At 41.8% G+C, this 18690-nt stretch overlaps 1 protein-coding gene across 1 annotated transcript in view; it reads left to right on the top strand.

Annotated features, from left to right (window-relative positions):
• The window catches only part of NRK (Nik related kinase), a 297759-nt gene that overhangs the window by 160808 nt on the left and 118261 nt on the right, over positions 1-18690 (top strand). The window contains exons 15-18 of the mRNA XM_040323823.1: positions 230-379; positions 3988-4125; positions 6892-7023; positions 13166-13230. Coding sequence (XP_040179757.1) covers positions 230-379; positions 3988-4125; positions 6892-7023; positions 13166-13230 — 485 coding nt within the window. The remainder of the gene's footprint in view (positions 1-229; positions 380-3987; positions 4126-6891; positions 7024-13165; positions 13231-18690) is intronic.

Genomic DNA, 18690 nt, shown 5'->3' with positions numbered 1-18690 from the left:
ATTTCAGGAGTCTAAACAGACCCATGACGTCTCACTTTGGAGACAAAGAAAGGGACTTGAGGACAGAGATTCCCTGGTCCCTTTTTCTTGCAGCCAAGCAGCAGGGGAAATCTCCGAAGGGTGATTAGGGTGTGCCCAGGCACACCTGGCACACCCTGTGCGCACGCCTATGAATAGGATACAGCAAGTAATATTGTCATGTTAATTTTTACTTTTTTTTTTTGTTTAGAAGACAGATTTGCAAAGCCAAAGAAAACTTCACCGTACACTGCCCAAAGATCAGACTCAGCTGTTATTTCTCCAGCATGATCATATGGGGAAACATGTAGCACCAACAAATAATACTGGCGATCATCCAAATGTGAAGCCCATTAATAATGTAAGTTAATGTTTTTTTTTTTTTTGAGAAATACATTTATACTACCCTAACGATCACCATTTGCCTTCCCCATTGCAGATTTCTGAGCTACATGTGACATTTTCCCACCTCCTTGCTATAATTTGGAATGATTTTCCAGCTTATCAAGGTTTTTGAGTGATGAGGTTTAATTTTAAAGCGGATCTCCCACGCCAAAACGTTTTTTTTTAAATGGTATTTTTAAATGTGTAATAGCACTGCTGTGCTAAACTCACGTTTCTGGTGTTCCCCCGCCGCTCCGCTGTAATATTGTCCCCAATAAATAGTTATAATCTGTGTTTTCCTGCTGTTGCCATCTTAGCTATGGGCATTGGATTTCCATAGGCAGGCACTTCCTATTTGCGGTGGATGCTGTCCCAGCATCCACCGCTCGATCTCGTGCATTCGCACTGGCTATGGTGACTGGCGGTGTGAGCGAAGTCGCGCGATGTTTTCTAACAGAGATGCTCCTCCAGCACTCTACAATAAACCCCGCCCTTCACAGTACTGATTGGCCGAACTGCCTGACTGACTGACATCCCCATCTAGAATATTGTAATTAGGGAGCTCTGAGACTGTCTCCCAGCAGACACAGCGCGGCACAGGAAACTGGAGAAAACCCGTCGGAAACCCGAGGGGGGGGCCGACCGGAAGCCTGGCTAACTAATAAGGTACACTAATACTAAATTTATTGAAAATAGCCGATTCATCATTGTTTAGGAGCAGTATGAATATGGAGCTGCTGTTGTATTGAGGGTGGAGATCCGCTTTAAGAATTATAGATTGAAAAAATATAAAATTTCACCTTGAATGAATGAATGAAAAACTTATAAAGCGCGGCGCATGCGAACTGAATCGCTTCTGGGCGCTAGATCCTGCTCTTAAGAGCTTGTTGTAAGCTATTTCTGTTATAAGATTCTGTATGGTGCATCCCAGCAATAAATTATATTGACAATGGCACCTATAGACAAAAGGGTGGTCTAGAATTTGTCTAATGCCCTGTACGCACGATCGATTCGTCTGATGAAAACGGACCGATGGATTTTTTTCATCAGATATCTGATGAAGCTGACATTCATCAGTCTTGCCTACACACCATCGGTTTAAAATCCGATCGTGTCCAACGCGATAACGTAAAACACAACAACGTGCTGAGAAAAATTAAGTTTAATGCTTCTGAGATTGCGTCGACTTGATTCTGAGCATGCGTGGATTTTTGACTGATGGATTTCCCCACAGACGATCGTTTTTTTAACCATAAGAAAAATTTTAAAACAGGTTCTATTTTTTTTTCACCGATGGGAAAAAAAACGATGGGGCCCACACACGATCCGTTCGTCCGATGAAAGCGGTCCATTTTCATCAGGTGAACCGATCGTGTGTACAGGGCATAAAGGTGAAGTATAACATAGCAGCCCATCTATTTTAACGGGATCAAAGAAACACCCCAAATATATTTGAATAATCATACAAGATATACTGTTGTGATAAAATATTTATTTGAAAAAATATTATAATACAAAGTGGAATTGTTTACTTTGCAAAATCCACATGCCTTCATGCTGTCGTCATGTTACCATAGCTGTACAAGAGGCGGTTGTGGCATGGAAAGCAATAAAAACATTGTCGATTTTTCAAGCCTCTTAGCGCCGGTTTACACCCTGAATCACGAGGAATGCACTCAATGTTCCTGTGTGATTCAGTGTGATGCAATTTTTAGCCCATTCATTTAAAGGAGTTGAAATTGCACTCGATCACATCAAAAGTAGTGCATGCACTATTTTAAAAAAACGCACTGCAACTGGATTGCATGGTACTGTGGTAGAATGCAATCTAGTGCAGGCAGGTACACTGCATTTTCAATCTGCAATTGGGGTGTCCTTAGGAATCTGTTGACACCAGAAGATTGCAGACTCAGGGGTAGATTCACATACCTCGGCGCATTAATACGCTGGGCGCAGCGTATCTAAGATACACTACGCCGCCGCAACTAATTTCTTTTATTTAGAATCCTCAAAGAATTTGCGCTGTAAGTTACGGCGGCGTAGTGTATCTTTGGCGGCGCAAGGGCGCGGGATTCAAATGGATGTAATGGGGGCGTGTTTTATGTAAATACGTTGTGACCCGACGTAAACAACGTTTTTTTTTACCTGCAAATGCGCCGTCCGTGGGGGTATCCCAGTGCGCATGCTCGAAATTAACCCGGAACAAGCCAAAGCTCACGACGGTGACGTCATTCTACGCAAATCCCTATTGACGAACGACTTACGCAAACAACGTAAAAAATTCAAAATTGTACGCGGGAACGACGGCCATACTTAACATTGAGTACGCCACCATATATACGCCGGAAAAAGCCGAACGCAAACGACGTAAAACAAAATGCGCCGGCCGGACGTACGTTTGTGGATCATCGTAACTAGATAATTTGCATACTCGATGCGGAATTCGATGGAAACGCCACTTAGCGGCCGCCAAAAATAGCAGCTTAGATCCAACGGCGTACTAAGACGTACGCCTGTCGGATCTAGCCGAGATGCCGTCGTATCTTGTTTTGAGGATACAAAACAAAGATACAACGTGCAAAATTTGAAATTACGCAGCGTATCAAGAGATACGCCGGCGTAATACCTTTGTGGATCTGCCCCTCAGTGTGTTTGAATCGCGGTGCAGAAAATGTGCATGGAAATACTTTGTGGTTTGATGTTTGGAAGTATCTTCCATGGCAAGATTCCCAATCACAGTGCCGGGACAAGGCCACCTGGTGTCCAGGGCAAAGATGGCAAACTGCGTCCCCCCCCCAGGTATAAAGAAAGAAGAAATCACTTAAAACAATACAGCACTACAATACTATACTGCAGCCCTGTCTCAGTATATGTACTGCGGCAGGTCGGCATATGGTTAAAGTGCAAGTTCACCTTACAGAAAATCTGTAAGGTGAACTTGCAGTGGACCCCCTCCCCTGCTCCTGCTAACCTGGAGTTCAGCAATCTCCCACACTGACAGCTCGTTTTGCCGCTGTACAGGTCTGGGGATTTGAAATCCCTGGTGCTTTCTCTCCTCTTTGCCAATTCATAGTTGCCCATCTGCTTACTTTGTTATTGACTGCCTGGGTGGTTGGTTCCTCCTGTCGCCTGGCAGCTCTCTATGGTCATCTCTCCTCCCGGCTTGCCTCTCTGTGATGTTGCGCCTCGCCGAGACTCGGAAGCCCCTGTCGGGCTGAGATTACTCTGTGGCTCCACCTGACAGGGGTCCTTTGCTTGTATCGGGGTGCAGGAGCACACTTGGCACGTCTTTGCAAGCAGGTGCAGCTTTGCAGTGTTGTAGGGGGGGCTGGCGGTAGTCACAATCACTTGTTACCCAGAAAGTTTAACAGCACACTGCCAGCACTGTGCCCCCCTTCCTACAATAAATTGCTCCGCACGCAGCATTCGATCCTTCCACCCACCCCTTGTATTGACCCTGCCCAATAACTTCCTATTTTGCCAGAAAGTGACAGCATTTTTCCAGTGGCGATACAATCTTTTCTAGTTGATGTATTAGGATGTTTAGAGGTAATATGACATGTAATAATGATAGACTGCTTTTAGGTTCTAGAAAAAAAAACCTTCTATGTTGATCCAAGCCATGCAAAATGGACCGGTTTTATACAACAAGCTCATGGAAGACTTGGATCTGGAAGCAGTTCTAGCCCCTGTACGCCAGCTTTGCCAAGAGCCATACTGGAGGTAAGGACCCTGTGTGTACTCTGGATATTCATTGTAGTGCTATGTAACCTGCTAAAATGTAAATCTACGCTGTCGATTTTTAACATGAACATTGTGTATTGCTTACTAATGGCACCTGGAATGAAACTGCACAGATCTGAGCTTTTTTAGTACCAAGATCTCACCAGCTGTCTTAAATCTGATGTTTTAGACAGCCAGTAGGGTACATATGTATACATATACTGTACATGTTAAGTTTGCTATTGAGAGGAGTATAAGAAATGCAGTATACTGATAAGTGCTATATATTGGGGGCCATGAAAACATTTACTTTATTTGCATTATATGATCTGTGTTGCACTACCAGATTATGTATAAACAGCTACATGCACACTTTTTATTTGACAAAGTACTGTGCAAAAGGCACAGTGTGAAAAAATGCTGTAAATTAAGAATGCTTTCAGAAACAGAAGTGTTACTTTTTTTTTTTAATTAATGAACAAAATGGAAAATAATTGAACAGAAGAGAAATCAAATGAACTCAATAATTGGTGCCGACAGCCATTTGCTTGAAATCAGCATCAATTCTTCTGTGTATCCACAGTACTTGTGCACACAGTTTTGAAGGAACATGGCAGGTAGATTATTCCAAACAGCTTGAAGAACTAACCATATATATTCTGTAGATGTAGGCTTGCTCAGATCCTTCAGTCTCTTTGTGTAATCCAAGACAGACTCGATGTTAAGATCAGGGCTCTTGGGGGGAAACCATCAGCAAATCGTTTGCTGTGTTCAAAGGCAGATAAATGCAATCTCTGGATGCTGCAAAACGTGCTATGGATAAATAAAAACTACCCGATTAGCGGTGGCCAAAATTCTGAATACATGCTGGCTGTGTCCAGGGTTGGTCGGAGGCTCGTTTCACATGTAACTACTCAGATGAGTGGTTATGCTTACATGTGAACAGCATTAATGCCGACCATTGGTTTGTACAGTTCATAGCAGCCAACAAGAATTTACTGATTTTTGCTGGAGGCCACCTCTGAGGACTGCAAAAGGTCCATGTCAATGTATCTTTTTACTTTCAGTATCCATTCCAATCCACAAGTTTTTGTGTGTTAAGCACTAACCTGTTATTGCTTAACTGCAGTGGAGAAAAATTAAGTTGACGAACAAATGGATAAAAAAAAAAAAAAAAGGCACAAACTAAGAGTGAAACTTTGAATAAACATATAAATATAAAAAGTGGCCATTCACATGACTCTCAAATCAAAGAGGTATAGATAATCAGTCGCAATGAAAACATCACTCTAATTCACAATGTGAGTCCTAAGTCAGGACTTGTCAGAAACAGGGAATCACTAATGCCTGAAGGTTTTATTGCAGTGCTGTGGACAGTGGGGAAAGCTCATCTGTGACAGCACATGCTATGGGATAAGAAGTAGGCATGGCAATGCATTTCCGGAGTTCTATCCCCTTATAATCGCTTAATAAGAGTCTCGGAAGGCATTGTCACATCCACTTCTGTGTGATGTCACAGATGAGCCTTCTCTGCAGTCAACAGCCTGCTATAAGCTATAAGATTCCCCCCCATTTCTGCACTGTACTCCACAAATACTTTACAAGTGAATACAATCACTGATAGTTAGCAATGGCAGAAGCCAGGCACAAGGGAATGGCATCAACAGTTCAGGAAAACATTTACTCTACTGAAGACCTGAAAAACAAACCACTCAGAGTGACAATGTTTCCCTTGCATCAGAGCAAGACCATATTTAACCTTAGTTTTCAAATCCGATCCTTATTCTATCTTATGGCCTATCTGACAAAGGCAGATTTCTCTGCAATTATGTCAGACCTTCTCAGACAGTTAACGCCCTTAATTCAGCCATTTCTGTCTAGAGCTCAAAACTGCCAGGCACTTGTTCCATCATTCCCACCTTCTCTACCTGGGTCAGAAATGGATCTACTTGTGAGGTGCAGCACGGTGTAATAGCAAAAACACACAACCCAAGTGCAATGAAAAAATAATCATTTTGTATACACAACAGTTCACAATAAATCCTGTGGCAACTTAGCCGGAAACACCAACAAGTCTAACAACGTGTAGCCAAACTGATACCATCTGTTAGGAGGAAGCAGCTTGTCCATCTTGTGTCCAAGTGGGCCTAAGACAGATTCTGGTAATTGCAGCATTGATTTATTTCAACACATGAAGGCTTGGTCTTCTCCTCAGAGAATGTAGGTCTAGGAGTGTGCAAACAAGGGTTTTTCTTCAGAGAGGGTTAGTATGCAAGTTGGGTTTACAGGGAAGATGTGACTGTTGGGAGTTGCAAAGAGAGATAGAGCTTTAGGCAAGGGTTGGGTTTATTGTAAAGTATTAGTGTAAGACGACTACAGAGAGGATAAGTGTGAGGGTGGCCATAGGGTAACACACTGCTTCTACAACAAAAATATACATTGCTGTGTAATATTGTCATAAAAAGGGTGAATAATAAAATCTGCAACAAATAATTTAATGTCAAATACTGTATATTAACATTTATACTACAATATGTGAAGGACCAATACATTCCTAAAACACTGCTATCTGTGAATGTAGAAGCAAGGCAACTTTTAAGTTAGTAATTGCATGTGCTTCCCTAGGAATAAAAGGTTATTAATATGAACAACACATAACCTCTCTAGAGAGGAGTTCAGAATTGTCTGCTTGTTTAGAACCATCTCCTGTGATCCTGGGTCATTATTTCATCCATGTGCTTGTATTTGTTTTTCTCTTAATCAAAGAATGAAAATCTCCGCTCCAGTAGAGACAATCACTACAGCAGCTCCCTGTCTGACATGATCATAAGTCCTATGACCCCAGGAAAAGATGATGTGTTCTGGGGTGCCCTGCAAGGTGAAGAGCAGCCACCTAAGGTAGAGAGAAATGCATTGTTTTTGAAGTTATGCCAGTCACAGGTTCTGTGCTGATGTTGTTCTGGTGATTGTTCAACTGAATAGTGTAAGGGCTTACACAGCATTTTCTTATTTATTTTGTTTAAAGAAGTGAAGGTATTATTTAATGAGGCCATGAAAACACTTCAAAGGTCTTCTGTGAAGTTTAGTTCCCAGTTAGTTGCCTAGCTGAGAATGGTACTGTGTCTACATTAAATGTAAAATGTAAGACATGCATTTACACACGTCAACATTGATTATATTTGTGTTTACTTCTGTACAGACAAAACTGTATTCATTCATTTTGAGTGCATTTTTAGCGCATTAGAATCTATAAAAACAAAAAGGTGTAGATGAAATATAGCAATTCTGTGAGAAATGTAACACTTGTGTGAGTGAAAGAGCCTCATTATCCAAGGAAGCCTATATTTTTGTTATGCAGAACATACATGTAGATTACAAATTCAGTGATAGCAGAACTACTAATCTGAAGCCTCTTACACACGCATGGTTTTCTCCGCAAGACCCAGCAAGAAAACTGCTGGCAGAGCAAACCGTGCGTGGGTACGAGGCTTTGAGGTTTCTCGTCAAGAAAGCTGCCCAGAATCTCGAAGAGGAAAATAGAGAACCTGTTCTCTATTTTCTCATCATGAGATTCTCGGCAGTGTTTTCCTGCCGAGAAACCCCGAGCGTGTGTATACTTACCTCTCCATGGAAACCCGCGCATGCTCGAAATGACTTTGACGCATGTGCGGTAGCTTCCAAGGCATAGGTAGTGTGAAGCAAGATGGCGACAACGGCATCGAATGTGATGAGCCATGCTCGTCGCAGTCGATGACGTCACTGCGTTCGTGCCATTCAAAAGAACGGTGGTTCTTTTAAATGGCCCGTGTGTACACTCAGCCGGCAAGAGAATCTTGCCAAGAATCTCATCATGGAAAAACAATGTTTTTTTTCCTGATGAGATTCTGGGCCGTGTGTACAGGGCTTGAGACTCATATTAATACAGGGTTTTCTCTTATGCCCTGTACACACGATAGGAGTTTCCTATGGGATAAAATCTGATGGAATTTTTTGTCAGAATTTCGTTCAAGCTGTCTTCCATCAGTCTTGCATACACACTGTCAGACTAAATTCCGACCGTTCAAAACACGTGACGTAAAACACTACGATGAGCCGAGAAAAATTAAGTTCAATGCTTCCGAGCATGTGTCGACTTGATTCTGAGCATGCATGTTTTTTTCTCCGTCGGAGTTTCACACAGACGATCGGAATTTCCCATAACATTTTTTTCCCATTACAAAAAAAATATAAAACACGTTTGATTTCCAAACTCCGACGGAAAAAAAATCGTATGGAATTTCTGATGAAAAAATTCCATCAGACTTTTTTCATCAGAAATTCCTATCGTGTGTACAAGGCATTAGGCTTAAAGTGGACCGACACTGCATCTGAGCCCCACAAACCAAAAATGCCATTTCATTAATTTTTAATATTAAAAGCAAACTCCCCCATCCATATTGCCATGCTTTATTTTGCTGAGAAATCATTTGAAAAACTAGCCTGAGATTTCTGACAGTGACCATCTTGAGTAAGGGCAGATGATTCATGATACATGTATCATTTACTTCCTGGAATCCATCTGCTCTTAGCTCAGGCATACGCCAAGCTGAGAACCCTCCCTCCCCTCCTGAAGACTTCTGGGACATATGACATAGGCAAGAAACCAACTGAAGAAACGTAAAAAAAAAAAAAAAAGTTTAAAATATAATATACATTCCTATCTATTTACTAATGCCAGCAACAGAAGGATTAAATAACTAACCAATGTTGATTGACAAAGTGAAGTTCCTTTAAGGACCTATGCACACTGGTATGGTGCATAGACACGCATTATGCCATGTGGGTTGCTTTAAGGCAGCGCAGTCATTTTGATTTGGCGGTCTAATGCGTCAGAGTGAGCCAAAAAGGTTCATATTCCATTTCGGCAGTGCATCCTAACGCACGTTCATTGGCAAGCTGCGTTGGGGTGCTATTCAGAATAAATTTGCACTGCATCACACCAATGGAAGCAACGTGTTTCTTATCTTATGCTATAGTATTTGCTTTACCAATATTTTAATATGTGGCAAATGATTTCCAAAGCACTATGGGTTAGCTAAAGAGATAATACTGCACGATCGGCCTGCCTCATCGCCGGCCCTGTCTGGTTTAAACTTTAGATCCAGCTATTCCATGATGCATGATTTACTAGTCTATATGTAACTTTTACCTTGAGTTAATGATCCCTGTAAACAGACTTTAAAATACAAGTCAGCATATTCCCTATAAATGGTACATAAGGTAGGGCTTAGCATCACCTTTGAAAAATAAGCTCAAATCTTGGTAAGTGGATTTTCCTTTTACAGCATATTAGACATTTGCTCTAAAACTGGTGCACTTTACAAATGATATACAAAGTAACCTGTATTTAAAGGATGACCTTATTGAAAAGTTTAAATTCATGTTCAGGATGTTATGATGGCACCCTGTACTTTAAGAAAAGGCTATGTATTTGGTTGCCAATATTACATTTGCAAAAGTTGGTCTGTTTTCTTAGGCTGACTAAACATGGGAATAAATCTTTGTGGCAGTGTCTAAGTATCTCTTAAATGCAGCCAAGCGTTGCAAATGATCTTTTCATATGTATTAGAACTTCAGAGCTCTACAAATAAACAAGAGCCGTGACTAGTAGAGGAAGAGGCTGCTTCATAAACAGGATCTGCGTATCCTAATTCCAAGGATATGAGGGATAGTGCTTCATGGCTCTGAAGAAAGATAAATTAACCATAATCAAATGTGATGTTAACTCTATTTTAGCCAGAGATAATAAATCTGATGTTTATAATTCTGTAATATGGCATACTCATTCCTCTTGTCAGTTTGCAATTGCTTGCTAGAAGAGGGAGTATTAAGTTGTTGTTTAACTTTTCTATACATTTAAAGTCTAACTCCAGATTTGTTTTCTAAGTTTTATAGACAAGATTGCCCAAGAGTTAGAACTTTGTAACTTTATTGGCCTTTTCAGGTGTTTTATTCAAAATGAATGGTTGATAAGCAACTGCACTGTGTTTACTGTGTTGTGGTAATGCCCGATGTATGGAACATTTTGCCAAATGTTACCAGTACCTCAGTGCAATAGTGTACAGTGTCTTGAAAAATAATTCACACCCCTTGAAATTGTCCACATTTTGTCATGTTACAACCAAAAACGTAAACATATTTTATTGGGATTATATGTGATAGACCAACACAAAGTGGACCATAATTTTGAAGTGGTCTTCAAAATGTTTTACAAATAAATATCTGAAAAGTGTGGTGTGCATTTGTATTTGGCCCTCTTTACTCTGATACCCCTAACTAAAATCTAGTGGTACCAATTGCCTTCAGAAGTCACCAAATTAGTAAATAGAGTGCACCTGTGTGTAATTTAATTTCAGAATAAATACAGCTGTTCTGTGAAGCCCAAAGTGGTTTGTTAGAGAACCTTAGTGAACAAACTGCATCATAAAGGCCAAGCAACACACAAGACAGATCAGGGTTCAAGTTGGAGAAGTTTAAAGCAGGCCACATTCAGACAGGCCTTGACGTTGACGTTGGGATAGCGGACGTTGGTGGATGATCATCCGCTGACATCCGTCTCCGTTAAGATAAGCTCTGTTTTTTGAGATGGAAGAAAACCCTATTTTTAAAACAGAACAGATAAAAAACGGATGTTAGCGGACGATCCATTTACATCCAATCCGCTGACATCCGTTTTTCAACCCTTTTTTTTTCCCCCTCAATAAACACACTGAATATAGATGGCTGCTAAGGAGGGAGCCAGGAATCGGCATCAATGGCGTCTAATTTTTTCTTTTTTTAAATGGAGTGAGGTCTCTCCCAAAATCAATCAAAATGTTGATGGGAACAAGGGCTTCTTCCTGACAACCCTGGCCAGTGGTTGTCAGGGTCTTCAAGTGGGAGGCTTATCGAAATCTGGAAGCCAACTTTATCAAGGGGCCCCTATATAACAACCCCCCCATGTGAATGGGTATAGGGTACATTGTACCTCTATCCAATCACCAAAAAGGCAGTTACAAGTAAAAAAAAAGTTGGTTTTTAATAGCTCTGAGCCGTTTTCTTCCTCGCCACCGGTTACCTGCAAAAAACAAAATAAAAAAAAAAAGCTGCTGTTGTTCTGTGGCTGTCTTCCTCCATTGTGTTGTCACTCGCTGTCTGGCATCTGTTATATAGCCATTGTGCATGGCCATCACATGACATCACCCGTAGAGCCTGCCCTTGTGAGGTCACAGGGGACGGGCTCTCCGAATGAAGTCATCTGATGGCCAAGCCCCATGGCTATATAACAGATGCCAGACAGCGAGTGACAACACAATGGAGGAAGACAGCCACAGAACAACAGCAGCTTTTTTTTTCCTGGGTAACCGGCAGCGAGGAAGATGGCGGTGGGAGAAGACGGCGCTCGGAGAGGACAGCACCGGAGAAGACGATGGTTTAGGGAGAGATGGTGGCAGGAGAAGATGGCTCAGAGCTATTAATAAAGCACTTGTCAAAAACCCACTCTTTTTTTAACTTTTCACAGTTTTTTTGGTAAATGGGTAGGGGCCGGGATATGGGGGCCCCCTTGTTAAAGGGGGCTTCAGATTCCGATAAGCCCCCCACCTGCTACCCTGACAACCACCAGCCAGGGTTGTCAGGAAAAGGCCCTTGTCTCCATCAACATGGGGATAAGGTGCTTTGTAGCACGCACCCCCCATGTTGAGGGCAGGCGGACTGGTATGGTTCAGGGGAGGGGGCTCTCGCTGGTCCCCTCTTTCCTGACCTGCCATGCCATGGGGGGGGGGGCACACAATTTTTACGATTTTGCTTCTTGCCAGCATTTTATTTTTTTGCTGACAGCTGATGACTCATCGGTTGTTTTATGACGTGACGGCTGGCTTCCTGACCCCCCTCCTTAGCAACCAGCTATATACGGTGTTTGAAGTCCAGTTCAATCACTTTTTTTGGGGGTAATTTTTTAATGGATGTCAGCGGATATTTAAACGGATGTTAAAATAGTCCTTTCAAATTGTTTGTAACAAAGGGATATCACCCCAGTTTCAGTATTGGAAGGATTTCAGAGATCCTGTTCCAACTCTTAAGATTCCAAAGCCAAAAAGGGAATCTACCCTATGTTGGTTCTCATGGCCCTGCATGTATTTAATTGGTCCCAAAAATTCCATATAGAATCCAGGTGGTCTTTCTTAGCAAATGTAGGTAAATTTGAACATTGTTTCAGTCAGATTATAGGCCTGACAGCAGATAAGCTCTTATTTAATGTGAGCGGTCAGGAGGTAGTTAAAGACATAAATTTGCTTTGAGTTCTACCTTATGTTGCACCCTTATGCCCCGTACACACGATCGGATATTCCGACAGCAAAAGTCAAATGTGAGCTTTTGAACAGAATTTCTGACCGTGTGTATGCTCCGCCTTATTTTTTCTGTTGGAATTTCCATTAAAAAAAGATTGAGAGCTGGTTCTCAAATTTTCCGATCGGAAAATACGATCATCTGCAGCAATTCTGACGTGCAAAATTCTGACACATGCTCGGAAGCATTGAACTTAATTTTCTCGACTTGTCGTAGTGTTGTACGTCACCGCGGTCTTAACCAACGAAAGTTCAGAGAACTTATGTGTGACCGTGTGCATGCAAGCCAAGCTTGAGCGGAATTCCGTCGAAAAAAGGTTTGTCACAGGACATTTTTCAAACTAAAAGCCTTTGCTCCTGGTGACAGCATTTTGTCATAAAAAATAAAAATAAAAAAACTGACGCCCCTAGAATCAGCTGAAAACGTGTCCAGTATGCATGAGGCCTTAAACTGACACCCACGATCTTGCCTAACCATTCTCGGTCTATTTGCCCAATAAATGTTATTGACATCAAAAAGGTCTGTCTAAACTTGCACCTATCTAGATTTCTTGAAAGATTAAAAAAGCTTTTAGTATCATTTTTCCACTCACTTGTGGTTGAACTGACCATTTAAAAGCATAACATAGTAATTTGGTTAATCTAGGATGACTGACAATGTCTTTCTATTTCAGGTTCCAGAGAGAACCACTTCCAAGTTTTACATGGACTCTCGAGGCCACCAAAGAAGTCCATCTGGGTAATTGACAGTACCAGATCACAATTACACTTCCAAGTTGGATCACAAATGTTACCAGAGAGACAATTATAGAAACATAATTGCTAGCTTCAGCTTTATATAGCTTGCTTAGCTATATAATTGGATCATTTGAAAAAGTGTTCTTAAGATAAAAAAAAGAATTCTGCATTTCTTTTTATTGTATTCTAAGAAATACAAAGTATAATTAAGCTATATAATAGGAAATGTTTGAAAAGATTTTCACAATAAAAATAATAATTCTGTAGTCATTATAACCACACGCGTACACTACTATACTGTAAATATCTTCTAGGATCCAAAAGATTAGATTCATACATGGATATTATGTAATGGATTATTGTATTAAACCAATATTCTTACACAAATGATGAGCAAATATTAAAGAAGATCTCTAGGGAAAACTTTATTTTCAATGGTGTGGGGATGGGGTTAGTTTTTAATACAGTGAGGGTTATTTACGAAAGGCAAATCCACTTTGCACTAAAAGTGCAAACTACAAGTGCTGTAAATTCGAGGGGGACATGCAAGGAAAATAAAAAACAGAATTTTAGCTTGCACACGATTGGATGATAAAATCAGCAGATCTACCCCTGAGATCTACAGCGACTGCACTTCCAAGTTCACTTTCAGTGCAATTTCAAGTGCACTTTGCACTTGTAGTGCAAAGTGGATTTGCCTTTCGTAAATAACCCCCAGTGTGTGTCCCCTTTGGGAGTTCACGTCTTTCTTTTCTCCTAACTATTGTCACCAAGACAGGAAGGGGAGGGGAAATCCATAATTGTAAAAACGTCCCTGGAATAAAATGCAAGGGGAAATCTTTCACTGGGGACATCGGTCTATTTTGATCCTTCCCTATTCAAAAAGTACATACACTTTCGGCTGGGGAGAATTAGAATATTCAGTATAGTTTAACAGCTGCCTACAAAGAATTAAGGGCCAGATTCAGGTAGAAGTGTGGCGGCGTAACGTATCGTAGATACGTTACACCGCCGCAAGTTTTCATCGCAAGTGCCTGATTCACAGAGCACTTGCAATGAAAACCTACGCCAGCGGCCTCCGGCGTAAGCCCACATAATTTAAATGGGCGTGTGCCATTTAAATTAGGCGAGCCCCCGCGCCGGACCTACTGCGCATGCTCCGTTTCGAAATTCCCGCCGTGCTTTGCGTGAAGTGACGTCATTTTTTCGAACGGCGACGTGCGTAGCGTACTTCCGTATTCCCGGACGTCTTACGCGAACGGCGAGAATTTTTACATTTCGACGCGGGAACGACGGCTATACCTAATACAGCACATACGTGTGCTTTGTAAAGTTAAGGCACCCAAAACAACGACTAACTTTGCGACGGGAAACTAGACTAGCGGCGACATAGCGAACGCAAAAAACCAGTGTGGATCGACGTAACTCCTAATTTGCATACCCGACGCTGGTTTACGACGCAAACTCCCCCCAGCGGCGGCCGCAGTACTGCATCCTAAGATCCGACAGTGTAAAACAATTACACCTTGCGGATTTTTTATAGTTCCCACAGTCCCCCAATATTATAAACATCTAAAAAGTATGGTGGGGCACTCAACCCCAAAAGTCTGTTGATCCTTTTTTTAGCTATATCTTCACCAAAAATAGATGCAATCAGTATATTTACATGCACTAGAAGCTTATCATGAGCAGTCCTGAAAAACATTCATCATATTATTACTATTATTATACAGTGCCAACAGTTTGAGCAGCACTTTACAACCCGAGGGCAGACAGTACAGTTACAATACAATGCAATAAAGGAGGAATCAGAGGGGCCTGATCGTTAGAGCTTACAAAAAAAGGGGATATATAAAAAGGTAGTAAATGTGTTATTAGTGAGAAGAGATGGGTTTTCAGAGATCATCTAAAAGCAAACAGAGTAGGAGACAGACAGATTGGGGTAGGAAATTCTGTAGGATGAGAAAGACTCGGGAAAAATCCTGGAGGCGAGTATACAGGGAAGTGACAAGGAAACTAGAGAGCAGGAGGTCTTGGGAGGAATGAAGAGAACAATCCAGTTGGTATTTTGAGACAATGTAGCTGGGAGCAGAGTTGTGGGTGGCTTTTTAAGTTGTTAGTATTTTGAATTTAAATGTGTTGAGTGTAAGCCAGAAGAGGAGCAGACACTGAATGGTTAGTAAAGTGGTTAAGTCTGACAGCAGCATTCATTATAGACTGAAGAGGGGATAGCCTATGTAAGCCAATGAGGAGGGAGTTTCAGTAGTAGAGGTGGGAGATAATCAAGGAATGCATTAGAAGCTTTATGGCGTCATTGATTAGGATGGGGCGTATTTTGGAGATGTAGACGCGTAGGTTTAGGCAGCAAGCTTTGAGATGTGGATGTGGGGCCGAAAGGATAGGTTGATAGTTGTGCCATCGATCTTGACATAGAAGTCAGGGTAAGAGGCAGGTTTGGAAGGAAATATTATGAGCTTGATTTTGAAAGATGGAGTTTGAGGAAATGGTGCGACATACAGGCTGAGATCGCTGTTAGTAAATTAGTGATGTGTGTGGAGACTGATGGAGTGAGCTGTGGGGCAGAGATAGTATTGGGTGTCATCAGCATAGAAATGTATTGAAAGCCATGAGAGGTTATCAACTGACCCAGAGAGGAGGTGTAGATCAACAATAGGAGAGGTTAAAGAACAGAACCTTGGGGAACCTCATCTGAGAAAGAAAGAGGAAAGGAGGAAGTCAATTGTAATTGATGCGGAAGGTGCAGTGGGATAATTAGGATGAGAACCAGTGAAGAGTACAGTCACAGAGACAAAAGAAGTGGAGTTTGAGAAGGAGGGGTGGTCCACTGTATTAACGGCAGCAGAGAGGTCCACGAGTAGAAGTAGAGAATAGCGTCCATTGGTTTTGGGATATTAGTAGATCGTTAATGAGTTTTTGGAGAGCAGTTTCTGTGGAGTGTTGAGAGCAAAATGCAGACTGAAGGTGATCAAGAAAGTTATTTTCAGTGAGATGGTTACTCAGTCAGTTGTAGACTAGATGCTCAAGGAGTTTGGAGGAAAAGGAGAGCAAGGAGATGGGGCGTAGATTGTTAAGATAGATAAGGGAAAGTGAGGGCTCTTTAAGTACTGGGGTGACTAGTGCATGTTTTAGAGAGTTGTGGAAAATGCCAGAGAAGGAGAAATGAAAATTTAAGTTAAAGTTTGTAGGATAGAGAGAGGGCGATTGTAGCATTTGCGAGGGAGCAGGGTCCTGTGGGCCAGTTGGTTAGGTGGGCATTAGATTTTTTTTTAGCAATCTCGTCTATAGTAGCAGGGTTGAATGAGGCAGGTAATGAGTGTACCTGTGGACATAGAGTGATAAGTGGGGGCGATATCTGTACAGTGGAGATCTCATCACATATTGTATTAATCTTATTTTTAAAGTGATTGGCGATCTTATGGGTTGCGAGTGAGGTCGTGGGTGGAGGACCAAGTAGAGAGTTGAAGGTAGAGAAGGGTTGATGGGGACTGGATGATAAGGTGTTAATAAAAGTGATAAGATAGGTCTGATTGGCAGCGTGGAGGCAAGAATAGTATTTTTGAAGGGCAGATCTATATTGGTTGAAATATTTCTGAGACTTAGTCTTATGCCACAGGTGCCTTTTCAGACATTTGGTGTCATCTGTTTGCCAAGGTTGTAGGGGTCGGGGCCTGTTTGTGTGTGTAGTAAGGGGTACAAGCATGTCTAGGATGGATGGCAGTTAACTGTTGTAGATAGAGGTGGCTAGTTTGGGGCCAGACAGGGGTGAGATTTTGTCATAGAGTTGGTCAGTGGCAGAGAACAGAAGAGTTATGGTGGCAGAGGCTTTTGTAGGTAACTGTTAGACAGTTGGAGGGAGAGAGCAAAGATAATACAGTAGTGATCAGAGAAAGGGAAAGGCAGTGCATAAGCAGGAGAAAACAAGGTCAAGGGTATTGCCGTCAGTGAGTAGAAGCATGAATCCACTCCTTCAGGTCAAAAGAGGAGATTAGACCATGGGTGCTCAACCTGTGGCCCTCCAGCTGTTACCAAACTACAAGTCCCATCATGCCTCTGCTTTTGGAAGTCATGCTTGTTTAACTGAAAGCCTTGCAATGACTCATGGGACTTGTAGTTCTGCAACAGCTGGAGGGCCACAGGTTTGAGCACCAATGGGTTAGACTGAAGTTTAGAAGTAGCAGGAGTGTTGGTATTAACATGGATGTTGAACTCATCAAGAATGGTCATAGGAATTTCAAATGAGAGAAAATAGAGCAGCCACACATAAGCAAAAAAAAATAAAAAAACAACAACAATAGGCTCAATTCACAAAGCTTCAAAGTGGAATTAAAACCACTGACTTAACCATTTCTCTAAGCGTGATGTGTTAAGGCAGCCCTTGAAATCAATGGGCTTCTGACACACCAGATGTCCCAAAGATCTGACATATTACAAAATGTTTGCCTCTATGCATTACAGTGCATTACAGTGCATTGTAGCACATGTGTGTTACTTTAATGTGTTGGGGTGCTATTAAAAGTTAATTGCATTGCAATACATAGATAAAATAAATTATTAAATTGAACACATGCCTGTTAATAACTCAGTTGCCAGTGTGCTTATGTCAACTCTCAACTAAACGTTCAAGCCCTTGAATATCAGTGGGGGAATTCATAAAGGGTGTCATAGTCATAGGCACCCTTTTATATCTGTTAGGGCGCAGCACCAGCATTTTCATTGCTTGCACCTGATTCATGTACCTATTGGTATGTGAATCTGTAGGTGCTGGGCACTGAAATCAGAGTGTACTTGACACTCCTTTCTCAGTGCACTTAATCCCTGGCCACTTCACCAGACCTAAGTAAAAGCCAAGATGGCACTGCCTTCAGCTGGCTATAGATAGAATGAAAGTTGCCAGGTTCAGCAGGGACTGGCCAAATTTAACTCCATCTATGGCTGTTCTCGCTCAAGAGAAGTCAGTCTTATGATTGACTTCTCTCAAATGGGAATGCTGGAATCGTTTAACTTGATCACTGCCTGCAGACAATCAACTGTATCGCTGATCAGTGTATTCTGACAGCAGTGGCAGCTGGTGCTCAAAATTTTTGGGGGGGCGCAAACGAAAAAAGAAAATAAATTGCAGCCTCACTGTGCCCATCAAATGCAGCCACTGTGCCATCAATTGTCACCACTGTGCCATGCCATCAAATGCAGTCACTGTGCCATGCCATCAAACGCAGCCACTGTGCCATCAATTCGCACCACTGTGCCATGCCATCAAACGCAGCCACTGTGCCATCAATTGTCACCACTGTTCCATGCCAGAAAAATGCAGTCACTATGCCATGACATCAAACGCAGCCACTGTGCCATCAATTCTCACCACACTGTGCCATGCCATCAAACGCAGCCACTGTGCCATCAATTGTCACCACTGTTCCATGCCATCAAATGTAGTCACTAT

The sequence above is a fragment of the Rana temporaria genome, chromosome 9 (genome assembly GCF_905171775.1).
Source record: "Rana temporaria chromosome 9, aRanTem1.1, whole genome shotgun sequence".
In the NCBI taxonomy this organism is placed as follows: domain Eukaryota; kingdom Metazoa; phylum Chordata; class Amphibia; order Anura; family Ranidae; genus Rana; species Rana temporaria.
Note: the sequence above shows the minus strand (reverse complement) of the source record. Positions and strands in the feature narration are given on the sequence as shown.